Raw genomic sequence first — 10,716 nt, forward strand, 5'->3', positions numbered from 1 at the left:
TAGGACCATTGTTTAAGCCTATGAACCTTGTTCCGGGAATCAATGTCGCTCGATTTTATCTCGATTTCCGATCTCACCTCCACCCTAATTCCACTCTCTCCCTCGGCATTGCATCTCTCTCGAACATGCCCCATAGAGCCCGTTCGTAGCCGCATGGGACGGTTTGACGCTAGATGGGGAGAGTTTAACGCATCTGCCTCCTTTTGCTTACTCGTACACGCCAGATTGCAATGTTCTTTCATCGTGACACCTTTCCATCCTTCCATTAGGCTTGGCATCATGTCGTCTCTTACTCTTACTCATAAGCATCAAGATAAGCCTCAGGGTATCAAGTAGAAATGCTCTCTCCTGGGTAATGTCCCGACGTGGGGTTGCAAGGAGTTTCTAGTCAACAGAGGCCTCCATATAACAGTCTGAACTTTGAACAAACCTTTTTTCTCTTTGAGTCCTGTACAAAGTAATAGTCTCCCTCTCATCTCAAGCCTTGATAACCGGGCACATCCCGACAATTGCCCTCCTCTCCAGCGCCTGGAGCCCAGCATGCTCCCCATGGCTGTCAGGACTAGAGACTTGTGAGGCGCAGAAGTCACGAGACCAATTTTGCACTGCTCCCAATCTGGGGTCGAAAGATCCTAGCCACTTAGCTAGCCCTACCTACTTTTCGAGTATTCTCCTCTCGGGAAGCTAGGCACAAATATGAGATGCCGCTCTCGGAGCAGTCGATGACCCGGCGGGCCGGAAGGATTGGGGTAGGACAGAAGGCTGCAGTCAGCATCAGTCACGACGGCAGTCGATCCATTCCCAAAGTGTTCCCGTGATATCCACAGACTCTTGACGCTCTGGGGCTGTCTATCTGTAGTGAGACCTTGGATTTGACATGCGAGCTTATTCGGCGCACTTATCTCTTGCGTTTCTCCGCCGTAGGCGTCGTCATATGAGTAAAGCTAAGCAACCGCGTAGATTATTCTGTCAATATGGGCATCATTAGAGGTGGCCACATCTATATCTCGTGAAGAAGTGCTCTGCCCTTTCTTGTGGGTACATCGCACATGCCCATAGGTAACGTCCCGGCAGTCCGGCTCCGAGAGACATTAACCTTTGAGGCGTGCAGAACTTGCTACTGACGCCGCTTTGTGCCGAGATCTCTTCTCCGGAATCGTCGGCCGCACGGGCAGCTGTCGAAGGATGATACGAAGATCACCAATAGGAGCTCTGGTGGCGGATTTGTACGAGGTTGTAAAAGAATCAAACCATCCAACTCAAGTCACGCAACTCGCTATACCGAAACCTCGTGAGAAGAGCTTGGTCGCGGTAGTCTCGGCAAGTGATATATCAACTGACCAACTAAAGCTTACACAGAACGATATTCACTCATAACAGGGCGCGCGCGCGCGCGAGAGAGAGAGAGAGAGAGAGAGAGAGAGAGACAGAGAGACAAACGAGAACGGAAAAGGGATGGGAAATATACTCGATGATCGTCTTCAATCTTCAACGAAAGCTGAGATACGAAATAGCTCGGGCGTAATAGAAACCCTCAGAAATTGGCCCATCAATCATGTCCGCTCGCTCGAGACATCCCACTCTCTCAGGAGGGTCTAGCAGCAAGAAGAATCACGTTTCCCTTCGCTTCCATCGTCGTTGTGAAAGATGAATGAAATATGAGTAGCTTCTTCGTATTCTGCGGTCCCCAAGTGAAACTGCTATGGCACTGGCGCATAACTAAGTTCTGGGAAAAGTATCTAGATACCATTGATTTGCTATCTTTCCTTAAGGCTCCGGGTCTGTGCCTTGGATGTGATGAAAGACAGACATAGAGAAAAGACGCGCACGCTTGGGCTCCGACTTGCAGCTTAAATGGTATATTATGTCGCCGACTATAATGCCGGAATGAAAAAAAAAAAAAAAAAAAAACCTGTAACGCCCTTCCATAGAGGTATCTGTCCATCTCACAGCATGTCCGAAGCAATGTTTGCTAAAGATCAGGTTAGGTATCTGATGAGTCGAAACAAGTTACTCATTTACAGTAACCAGTACACCATCATCGACATAACCTCCCAAAAGACACGCAAGTCCCACAGCAAAACAAGGCGGTGGCTTCAACCCTGCCAAATTTCTCACTTGAAGCAGAATTCGACACGATCTCTCAGTCAGATTCACCAGAACACGAAACCAGTGCAAAACAAAACAGAAAAAATGCAAAAAAACAGTCCTCAACTGCAACTGTGGATTCTAACCACTGAATAACTCCCCGAGGTGGGCTCGAACCACCAACCTCCAGATTAACAGTCTGACGCGCTAGCCAATTGTGCCATCGGGGATAGTTGAGAAGGGAAGCTTGCTGGAGCTCCTGGTTGAGGGTCCCACGATGTTGTGGGGGCTAAGAAACGAGTCGAGGCACGTCGTGTGAATCTGTGGGCAGCAGAGGGCCGACGCCGACCGACTTAGGCGAAGTTTGGGGTTGTGGATCACTTCGAGAAGGGGACCTCCACTTCAGCAAGGTGCGGGACAGACCAGACATGGGGCGGATCGGGGGGGGGAGGGAAAAGAAAGGGTGTAAGCATGATAGTCCAGGTACTATGTCGATTCTTGATCTTCGATGGGAGGGTGTCAGAGCGAGAAGACAGAAAAGGCATATCAGGGCGTGAAGAGCGGAAAGAATATATGAGAAGAATACTGCATCTGCATCGCAAAGGACGACAGAAGGAAGAAGAAGGGGACCAAAGGCAGAAAGAAAATGCCCGACGCGGAGTTTCCCAACAATGCTATGAATCTCAAAGACTTCTCCCCAGAAACGCCAAACGGAGAAAAAGTGAACCGGACGCGTCTCTCAGCTTCTCCGAGCTCCCTGTCCATTTCATACAAAGCCTTTGCCTCCCCCTTTCTCTCATCCGCTCTATTCCTCTTAAAGATGTAATCACCAGACAGACAGATTCCCCCCAAAAGCATTAATTACCTGCCCACACGGAACGTCTCCAACCTCTTACACGAAGGCATTTCAAACTCGTCCGCCCTGCGCATCTTATCCGGATCCTGGAAGAACCAACCGCTCGCCGCATCGTACATCCGCTGCCTCGCCATCATCTCGTTCTCGCACTCGAACCGTAGCGTCCTGACCAGGTTATTCTCCGCCGTCTGGTCCAGCTGGCTGAGCTTCCCCTTGGAAAACGACTCAACCTCCTTGGGGTTGACAAAGTACTTGACGTTGAGCTTGGGCGTCGTCCGCCCCAACGTGTAGGCGCCCTTGGGGTTGTCGTAGACGATGCTCGGCGTCGCGGGGCCGCCGCCGCTGAAGAGACTCGAGATGAGCGGGAAGACAAAGAGGAGCAGGATCGGGAGCAGACCCATGAGCGTCGAGAGCCCGCCGCCTTCTTGCTCCGTCGCCTCGCGCGGTCTCCTCCGCGGTCGCGCTCCACCGAATTGGTGTACCCTGAAGCCCGGACCGCCGCCAAAGTTGAACACGAACTGAGGTCCCGTATCGAAACCTGCGCGCCATCATTAGCTTCATCGCCCAGTCTCTCGAAATGGTTTCATTCTTACCTCCGCCTCCGAAAGGTCCACCACCAAACCCACCACCGCCAAAGAAGCGCTGGAACATCTCCTCAGGCGTCATCTCCTCCATGCCACCACCACCGCCGCCACCACCTCCTCCACCCCCTCCGCCGCCCTGCCGCCTACCGAACCCGCTGAACGGATTCTGCGCCTGTGCCTGCCCAAATCTCGAATCAGGATCCGTACCGAACCGGTCAAACTTTTCGCGCTTCTCCTTGTCGCCCAGCACGCTAAACGCGCGGCTGACCATCTTGAAGGCCTCGTCGGCGTGCTCGTGGCCGTTCTTGTCCGGGTGAGTCAGGAGTGACTGCTTGCGGTACGCCTTCTTGATCTCGCTCTCCGTTACCGTCGTCTTTACCTCCTCGAGGCCGAGGATGTCGTAAAAAGCCGTCGGCGAGCATTTCCGGATCCGCAGGACGGCGGCTTTTTGGTCGACCGTGTAGGCGCGGGCCTGGTTGCCCTGGTTGTGCTCGCGGTTGCGGGCGCCGCCGCCTGAGTCGGCGCCCGAGGCTGTTGCGCTCGGCATGGTTTGGTGTGTACGTGTGTTTGTGTTTTTTTCCTTGGTGTGGTGATGTGGTTGCTGGGGCAAGATCGAGGAGTCGTCTATCGGATGGTCGGAATCAAGTTAATGATTGCGATTGACGGTATTGCGTATGAAAGCACACAAAGTGTGTGCAGGTTGGATCGAGACTCGTTGCGGCCGTGGGTGCGCGCAGTCGTTGGCGGTTGCGATGTTGCGTTGGTGGGTTTTGCCAATCTGGCAAGATAGGCGATGCAAGGCTAAGAGCCCACGTTACTGATGCGATGCTCCCCCGCACCAGGTGCAGCAAATAGCTCGCTGGCTCGAGACTCTGCCGTCAATGAGCCCGGAAAGTGACGAACGATCTCGTGTGTTCGTCGGAGGGAATCGTGTGACTATCTTGCGAAAGCGAAAGAAAAGTAGACCAAAGTCGCAAGAGTTCCAGCCAACATGGGGGGAACAAGACACTGTACCAAGTTCCAATCCACTCGATGGAGGTCGAAATTGAGAGACTCGCCCGACGCCCCGGAACCACGGACCAGCTGATTGGGTATGCGGCTCAGCTGACTCATCCGAGCAGGGTCTCTTCTTATCGATAACATATGTCACTAATACGGGAATGAGCTAAGGTACCTCGAGGTAAAGGTCCCTGCTGCGACTCCAAAAAATCAGTGACGATATCCTTTTCTCGCTCCGATTGCGAAATCAGCCCAGTCTTGCGGTCGCCATAATCCCAAGCACTCCAGCAGCAATGGCGTCCGACAACGGTCTCCCAGACACGGAAGACGTCAAGTCATCAATCTTTAGCAAAATCCACGACTATGGCAGTACGCACTTCCCCTCACGTCTACCTTGAGAACATCCCATTCAGCTTGCCCCCACTAACACTCTTTAGCAAACCCCCTCCCACCCGCCATCCACGCGATCCTAATCGGTGCCCTCCACGGCAGGCCCCTCAAGATCCTCCCGGCATCCTTCGCGCCCGCCCTCCTCTTCAGCAGCTACGTCAATCTCGCCGGCTTCCCCACCGACAGCGCGGGCTTCACCTGCGCCCTCTCGGGCCTCTATGCCCTCCTCGCCCTGCGCCGCCGCCAACCTCTGCGGAGCAAGTTCACCGCCCGCGGCCTCGTCCGCGGCACCGCTATCGGTATGGGCTTTGCCAACTCTGCTGCCGGCGCGTGGGTGTATGCCAATGGCGATCGGAAGAAGGACGAGGTAGAGAGGAAAGAGAGAAATCGCTGGGGCGGGGAGTCATGAGAGAAGGAGAAAAGGACGGAGAAGAGAAACCTTTGAGAGTTGCCAGGCGGAGAGAAGAGACTCGAGGGGGACCATGTTATAGGAACCATGAGGCATGATGTTCTTCCACCTGGTCTCTGCCGTGGGAATGCTGCCGCTCTCCTGATAGGTGGTGGGCGGTCTTGGCCCGGCTCGAGTTGTCTGAACAAACTCGAAATGCCAAGCCAACGTAGACATTAATAGTATCGACTGTAAGGAATATTGTACGATTATAGGGGAAGTCTGTTAGGATAATGATATACGTCGAGTCATGAGACGAAACGTCGTTACGCGAAACGGCACTGTCTGGGGATGGATCGACATACACACATGCCATGATCTCGATAAGCGCTTGGGGAAGTCAATGCTTACACACGAGAATAGCAAGCGTGGAGACGGGGGAACGGGCACTTTAAGGAGACCAAAATTTTGGAATAGTATGTAGACGAATCTCGACAATGTAGAAATCAGCTACGTTGACTTGAGTCGATTGCGTTTGCAGAAAGTTCATAACCTCCCCAAATGGTCAACTGTCCAAACTACCCTAACAAGATAGTAATACAATACAACGGAAAAGCAAAGAAAAAAGCCTGTACTTGATGAAATGCCATCGTCGATGACCTCCAAAGTCTCGAGTTAAACGCCAAAAGGAGACATCTCAGCTCTTGATGAGTCCCCAGTATTCTGTCTATCCATACAAAGGAAAAATTGGAAGAAGCCGGTCCAGCCCAAGCAGGCTATGCTGCATCTTTGAGGGCGGTAATCCCAATGTACCAAACTTTTTGTGTGTCCTTATTCTTCTGTCCCCTCTCATGTACTTCGACTCATATCGTCGATCTTCCTCTCACCGGTGCTGTAACAGCCTTCTCCCCTATCTTTCATTATCGCTCTGTAGTCTTCTTCTGTCTTTGCGTAGGGTATCGTTGCTGGGTAACAGTCTCCAGTTTTCTTCTAGAGTACGGTACCATGCTGCGTTGCGCTCCACCAAGTTCAGACTTCGGCGAAGATCCGCCCAATGCCAAGCATCATGCAGAAATGCCAGAGCCTGTAACACCCGCGACAGGGTCAATTACTTCACTTCTTTAACGCATCTAGCTGTCGTCTGCATTCTATGCCCCGAGATAAACCAGACGAAGACGACAAAGACAGTGAACAGGGTCACTCTCATAAAGTGCCGGATCCGAAACCGCATATTCGCTTCGTGGACGAACAGGTTGGAAAGATCCGAGAGATCAAAGTCGGTGAGATACTTAACGTCGCAGTCTCTGATCTTGGGCTCAGCGTATGCCCGGTACTCATCGACAATGGTGTTGAGCTCCCAGCCAGTCACCTTGCGAACCACGCCAACGACACAGCCAGTGCGATGCTATAGTCATGTTAGTGGGCGAACGATACCAAAATTGCCTAGTATTGTAGACATACCTTGCCATGGTTGCAGTGAATGAGCAGGGGGTGGTGCTCTCGGTTCAGAACAAGCCGCAAGATTGACTTCATTGTGCGAATGGGAATGGCCTCCTTCTTGGTACCCTTCATGTTAAAGACGTGGTGACGAATACCATTGCTTGACATGAAAGCAGTGTAAGGCTCATCAACATCATCCTTTTGGACAAGGGTACTAAAAGCAATGTTAGAAACGGCCGCTGGCAAGGACTGAGACCTGTAGTGACTTACACAATTGATTTGAGGCCAAGATTGCGGATGAAGCCAAAGTCTTCAGGCTTGGGATAGCTGCTTCGATAGACTCCAGGCACAACAACGCCAAAGTTGATGGGTCGTCCATCAATTGGCAAGACTCGCTCAATGCCAGGCGACATAGGAGGGCCCAGGGGCGATTTCGCCTGGTCGTTGACTTTGAGAAGTCCATCCTCGCGCCTGGCCAACATCTTCTCTCCAACAATGGCGACCGTTTGGGAATCGTCTTCGATCGCTTTCATGATCTGCTTCTGTATAGAACCTTCCAGTGTAGAGTCGGAGCCAGCTACGGACTCGCGCGATCCTTGCCGCGAAGGGCCCTTGATTTGGTACTTGTCGGCCATCTCAATAGGTGTGGGATCGTCTTGCTTGGAGTTACGTCTCGCGGGATGGTAGGTAGGATGCTCTGCGGGATGACCGCCTTCGTCTTCGAGGAACTGTCTCGCACTTCGTTTTGAGACCACGGCACCAGCCATGGTATGGGGTAATGGTGTAAGTCGTGGGTGGAGTGATCGTGGAGTGAGCTTGATCGCGTGACTGTTCACGGGCCTTGCAGTACTTATGTCTTCTGGGGTTCGTGGGTAGTAAAGTTCAGGGTTTCGGAGAAAGGTTAGGAAAGGGTAAGTGGTCGTGTGAGCGAAGCGGTACGTGTTGTCGGTTGGTAGTTATTTTTTGAGGAGTGTTGAAAAGCGTGCAATGATGTTTTTCCTCCCGTGGGACAAGAGGCAATGTTGAAAGATGTCCCTTTGCGTGTCTCTAAAGAGCACAGGCAGAAACCTGAAGGGCGGCAAGTTGGAAATTGAGGTCCATCTTGTCGTGAATCGCGGGTAAGGTAGTCTTGTTAGTGGTGTCGCAGGCGTAGGCGACGGTTCGTTCTCGCAAGGTCTCGGTGACGAATTTGGGAATCCCAGTTGTGCAGGCGAGAGAGACAAATGAAGAGTGTTTGGGGGGTTGTTTAGATAGTTGATTGGTATTGGTTGTAGAAGTGAGGCAGAGGTAGAAAGAGGAAAAGGACCCTGGGTGCGCGCGGGAGGAGCGGGTTAGTAAATGAGCATCGTAATGTGTGGGATGGGTTGAATGAATGGTCCGCGGTGTGGTGCGTGAGGTGGGTGGGACGTGGGTGCGGTGGAGGAGGCTGAAGTATACACAGGCCTTGGCTTTGGTGACGAGGTACCTCTGAGCCTGCCTGCCCTGACAGACCGCGCAAGGAACCCAAAGGTGAATGAATGACGGGGAAGGCCTGTCGCTACGTACCTTTTTCTTCTCTGCTGGCGTACGAATAGCTTGGCCTCTGGTCGAAATGCTTGGCCAAGACGAGACGAAGTGAAGTGGGTGGAAAGATCTGCCTTGGGGGTTGTCTCAGGTTCAAGGCCCAAGTATTGGTTTAGATTTTAGGAAGGGGGGAGAGGGGAATGGAGAGGTAGAGGCAGACGGAGAGAGGAAGAAAAAGATTGATTTTGATGGGTGACAGCCAGAGGGGTGATGGTATTGACTGACTGAGTGAATGGGATGGGAGAGACCTGAACGGACTTAGAAGGCGGAGGTCGGAGACAGTCTCGACAATGGAGAACCAGGAAGGCACGAAGGGGAGACGAAAAAAAGGAGGAGGGGTGGGGTGGTGGCATCACAAAATTTGGGGAAGGGACGTATGTACTCTGTACCTGTCGTACCTTACTTCCACCGGCACAGAGGTACATGAATACTTCTGGAGGTTCACTCTCAGACTGGACTCTCTGAAGTTTTTGCTGGAGACAGTGAGGGACAAGAAAATTCAAAGGGAAAATGCAATGCTTCAAAGGTGACAAGTGTGTACTCCGTAGTGGGCTGGACCCGGCCAATGCAGACCTCAGGCCAGCGAGAGGCCAGGAAGGGCGAGGACTCGGCTGAACATGTATCTCCCCCCCAAAATTCACGCTGGAGATACAAGAGATGGCAGTGTGGGGGACGCAGCAAGGGTACGCTCACTAAACCACAAACAAACAAGGTGCGACTCTGGGCCACTCTGCCACTGAAGTCTGAGCCGAGCTGACTTTGTAAGCTTTGGGGCCACCGCAGAGCAGACCGTAAGAGTCAAGCTGGAGAGAAGCAGAGAGGCCGTTGTTTGGGGGACTCGGTACGTACTCTGACACGATGGAAGGTGCGAATGGAAGGAGAAGGGGAGGTACGGATACTTGAGACAATACGTACCTTCGCTCCTCTTTCCCGTGGAACCTACCTAAGGTCAACCCTCAGGCATGATAGGTATTCTTAGCACCTTTTTGATGCGAAGTGCGAGATACGTACCTCAATATTCAGTCCGACAACCTACCTAACTCCCATTAATTTGCACGACCGTCTCTTCCTGGGGGTTTGGTACAACAATCATAAATCCACAACATCATCATAACTCGCATCACCCTGGCAAGATGGGCACCCGCTGGCCGCGCAACAAAAACATCAACATCCTCCAGCCCCATAGCAAGCCTGTAAAGGTATGCCACGATGGCTGGGTGGGCTGTCTCGGACTGCTTTCAACAGCAAAGTCCCAAAAGGGGCGACAACAAACTTGTGACAACCGTGACAGACCGCCAAGCGATCAGAGACCAGCCAACAGAAAGGGAAAGGAAAGCGCAGAGACCAGCAAAACAGCAATACAGCGAGCGGTACGCATAGCAAGAAGAAAGAAAACCCCCCGATGATCTGAGCGCTGACGCAGCAGCCACAGATGATCGGCAACTCTCAGCCACGGGGCGCACCAGGACGACGAGGCAAAAGGGAAGGCGGCGAGCACCGGCCGATGCGTCTTCCTGTGGCAGCACCAGTGCACCACTTTGACAGACAGACTCGACAGACACCGGTCAGTTACAGAGATTCAGCGCCAACCCGCGGTTGGACCTCTCTACCAATCTCAACTCAAAACCTGATATGATCGGTGATCTCCTCTTCCCGTCTTCCGCGAGTGGCGGATTGCCTTCAAACCTGACCGACAAAGCGATGTGCGTCCGTTCATGCTATTAACGATTGTATCTCGCACTGTTAGGGAGTACGGTTGTTATTGCTAGCAACGCGAATGCTGGGATCAACAGGACGCCAACCATCAACTTTTCCCCAGACTTTGCCAGTCTCGATTAGAGTCGCATCTTGGGGGAACATCTGCTCAAAACATTACTGGTCCCCTTCCTGACAGTCCGCCGGTCGAGCTACATTAAAACTGTGTGTTATGGACTACAACCACTGGACCAGTGAGATGGGAGACTCAAGCAGGGATTCTCCAAATGACTTTCTCTCGCAATGCACCCATCCATGGACGATCAGCGATCAACAGGCGCGTCGTGTGCTTGACTTGTGCTGAATGGGTGGTGTCCAGCAGTGGTTGGCCTTCCGAGACAGGCGCCCTGCATCGTCTGCATCGACCCGGCTCGAGGCCGCTGTTCCTCTTGCGTCCTGTCGTGCCATGTCATGGCCAGTAGAGGAACTCACGCGGACGGCCGACGCGGGGGTCCTTCAGAAGGCGTCAACCAGCCACTTCCGAACAGCCTCGTCTTGTGTCGATCGAGCGCCCGCGACGTACGGAAGCTCGATGACTGGTCTTCGCAACTGTCAACGTGACTCTATTCTGTTGGAGTCATCCCGCAACCGCCGGGAAGAAGCGCCAAATTTCGCTACACCTAGGTACGGTTACGGAGGCTCTAACTGAACTC

The 10,716-nt window shown here is 52.8% G+C and overlaps 3 protein-coding genes across 3 annotated transcripts; 1 reads left to right on the plus strand and 2 right to left on the minus strand.

The window, feature by feature from the left end:
* Window positions 1-2,605: 2,605 nt before the first annotated feature.
* Window positions 2,606-4,577, minus strand: HER10_EVM0008577 (DnaJ domain-containing protein). Its single transcript, XM_035478094.1, has 2 exons — window positions 3,538-4,577; window positions 2,606-3,482 (listed from the first exon to the last, which is right to left on the minus strand). The coding sequence occupies exons 1-2, from the start codon at window positions 4,073-4,075 to the stop codon at window positions 2,950-2,952; spliced, it is 1,071 nt and encodes a 356-aa protein (XP_035329749.1). The 5' UTR covers window positions 4,076-4,577; the 3' UTR covers window positions 2,606-2,949.
* Window positions 4,578-4,722: 145 nt separating this feature from the next.
* On the plus strand, window positions 4,723-5,585 carry HER10_EVM0008485 (uncharacterized protein). Its single transcript, XM_035478003.1, has 2 exons — window positions 4,723-4,896; window positions 4,965-5,585. Exons 1-2 carry the CDS (start codon window positions 4,821-4,823, stop codon window positions 5,324-5,326), a joined length of 438 nt encoding a protein of 145 aa, XP_035329743.1. The 5' UTR covers window positions 4,723-4,820; the 3' UTR covers window positions 5,327-5,585.
* On the minus strand, window positions 5,581-8,609 carry HER10_EVM0010858 (tyrosine phosphatase). The gene is made up of 3 exons (XM_035480305.1): window positions 7,016-8,609; window positions 6,767-6,959; window positions 5,581-6,710 (listed from the first exon to the last, which is right to left on the minus strand). The coding sequence occupies exons 1-3, from the start codon at window positions 7,510-7,512 to the stop codon at window positions 6,414-6,416; spliced, it is 987 nt and encodes a 328-aa protein (XP_035330036.1). The 5' UTR covers window positions 7,513-8,609; the 3' UTR covers window positions 5,581-6,413.
* Between the last annotated feature and the right edge of the window lie 2,107 nt (window positions 8,610-10,716).

Source organism: Colletotrichum scovillei (genome assembly GCF_011075155.1).
Source record: "Colletotrichum scovillei strain TJNH1 chromosome Unknown Contig00009, whole genome shotgun sequence".
NCBI classification, from domain to species: Eukaryota; Fungi; Ascomycota; class Sordariomycetes; order Glomerellales; family Glomerellaceae; genus Colletotrichum; species Colletotrichum scovillei.

What these genes read in the sequence shown, in the direction of transcription:
- HER10_EVM0008577 (XM_035478094.1), bottom strand. Translation starts at nt 4,075, where the DNA reads ATGCCGAGCGCAACAGCCTCGGGCGCCGACTCAGGCGGCGGCGCCCGC. An exon ending in TGGACCTTTCGGAGGCGGAG is followed by an intron (nt 3,483 to 3,537) that starts GTAAGAATGAAA and finishes GATGGCGCGCAG; the next exon opens with GTTTCGATACGGGACCTCAG.
- HER10_EVM0008485 (XM_035478003.1), top strand. Translation starts at nt 4,821, where the DNA reads ATGGCGTCCGACAACGGTCTCCCAGACACGGAAGACGTCAAGTCATCA. An exon ending in CAAAATCCACGACTATGGCA is followed by an intron (nt 4,897 to 4,964) that starts GTACGCACTTCC and finishes AACACTCTTTAG; the next exon opens with CAAACCCCCTCCCACCCGCC.
- HER10_EVM0010858 (XM_035480305.1), bottom strand. Translation starts at nt 7,512, where the DNA reads ATGGCTGGTGCCGTGGTCTCAAAACGAAGTGCGAGACAGTTCCTCGAA. An exon ending in CTTGGCCTCAAATCAATTGT is followed by an intron (nt 6,960 to 7,015) that starts GTAAGTCACTAC and finishes CATTGCTTTTAG; the next exon opens with TACCCTTGTCCAAAAGGATG. An exon ending in TTCACTGCAACCATGGCAAG is followed by an intron (nt 6,711 to 6,766) that starts GTATGTCTACAA and finishes ACATGACTATAG; the next exon opens with CATCGCACTGGCTGTGTCGT.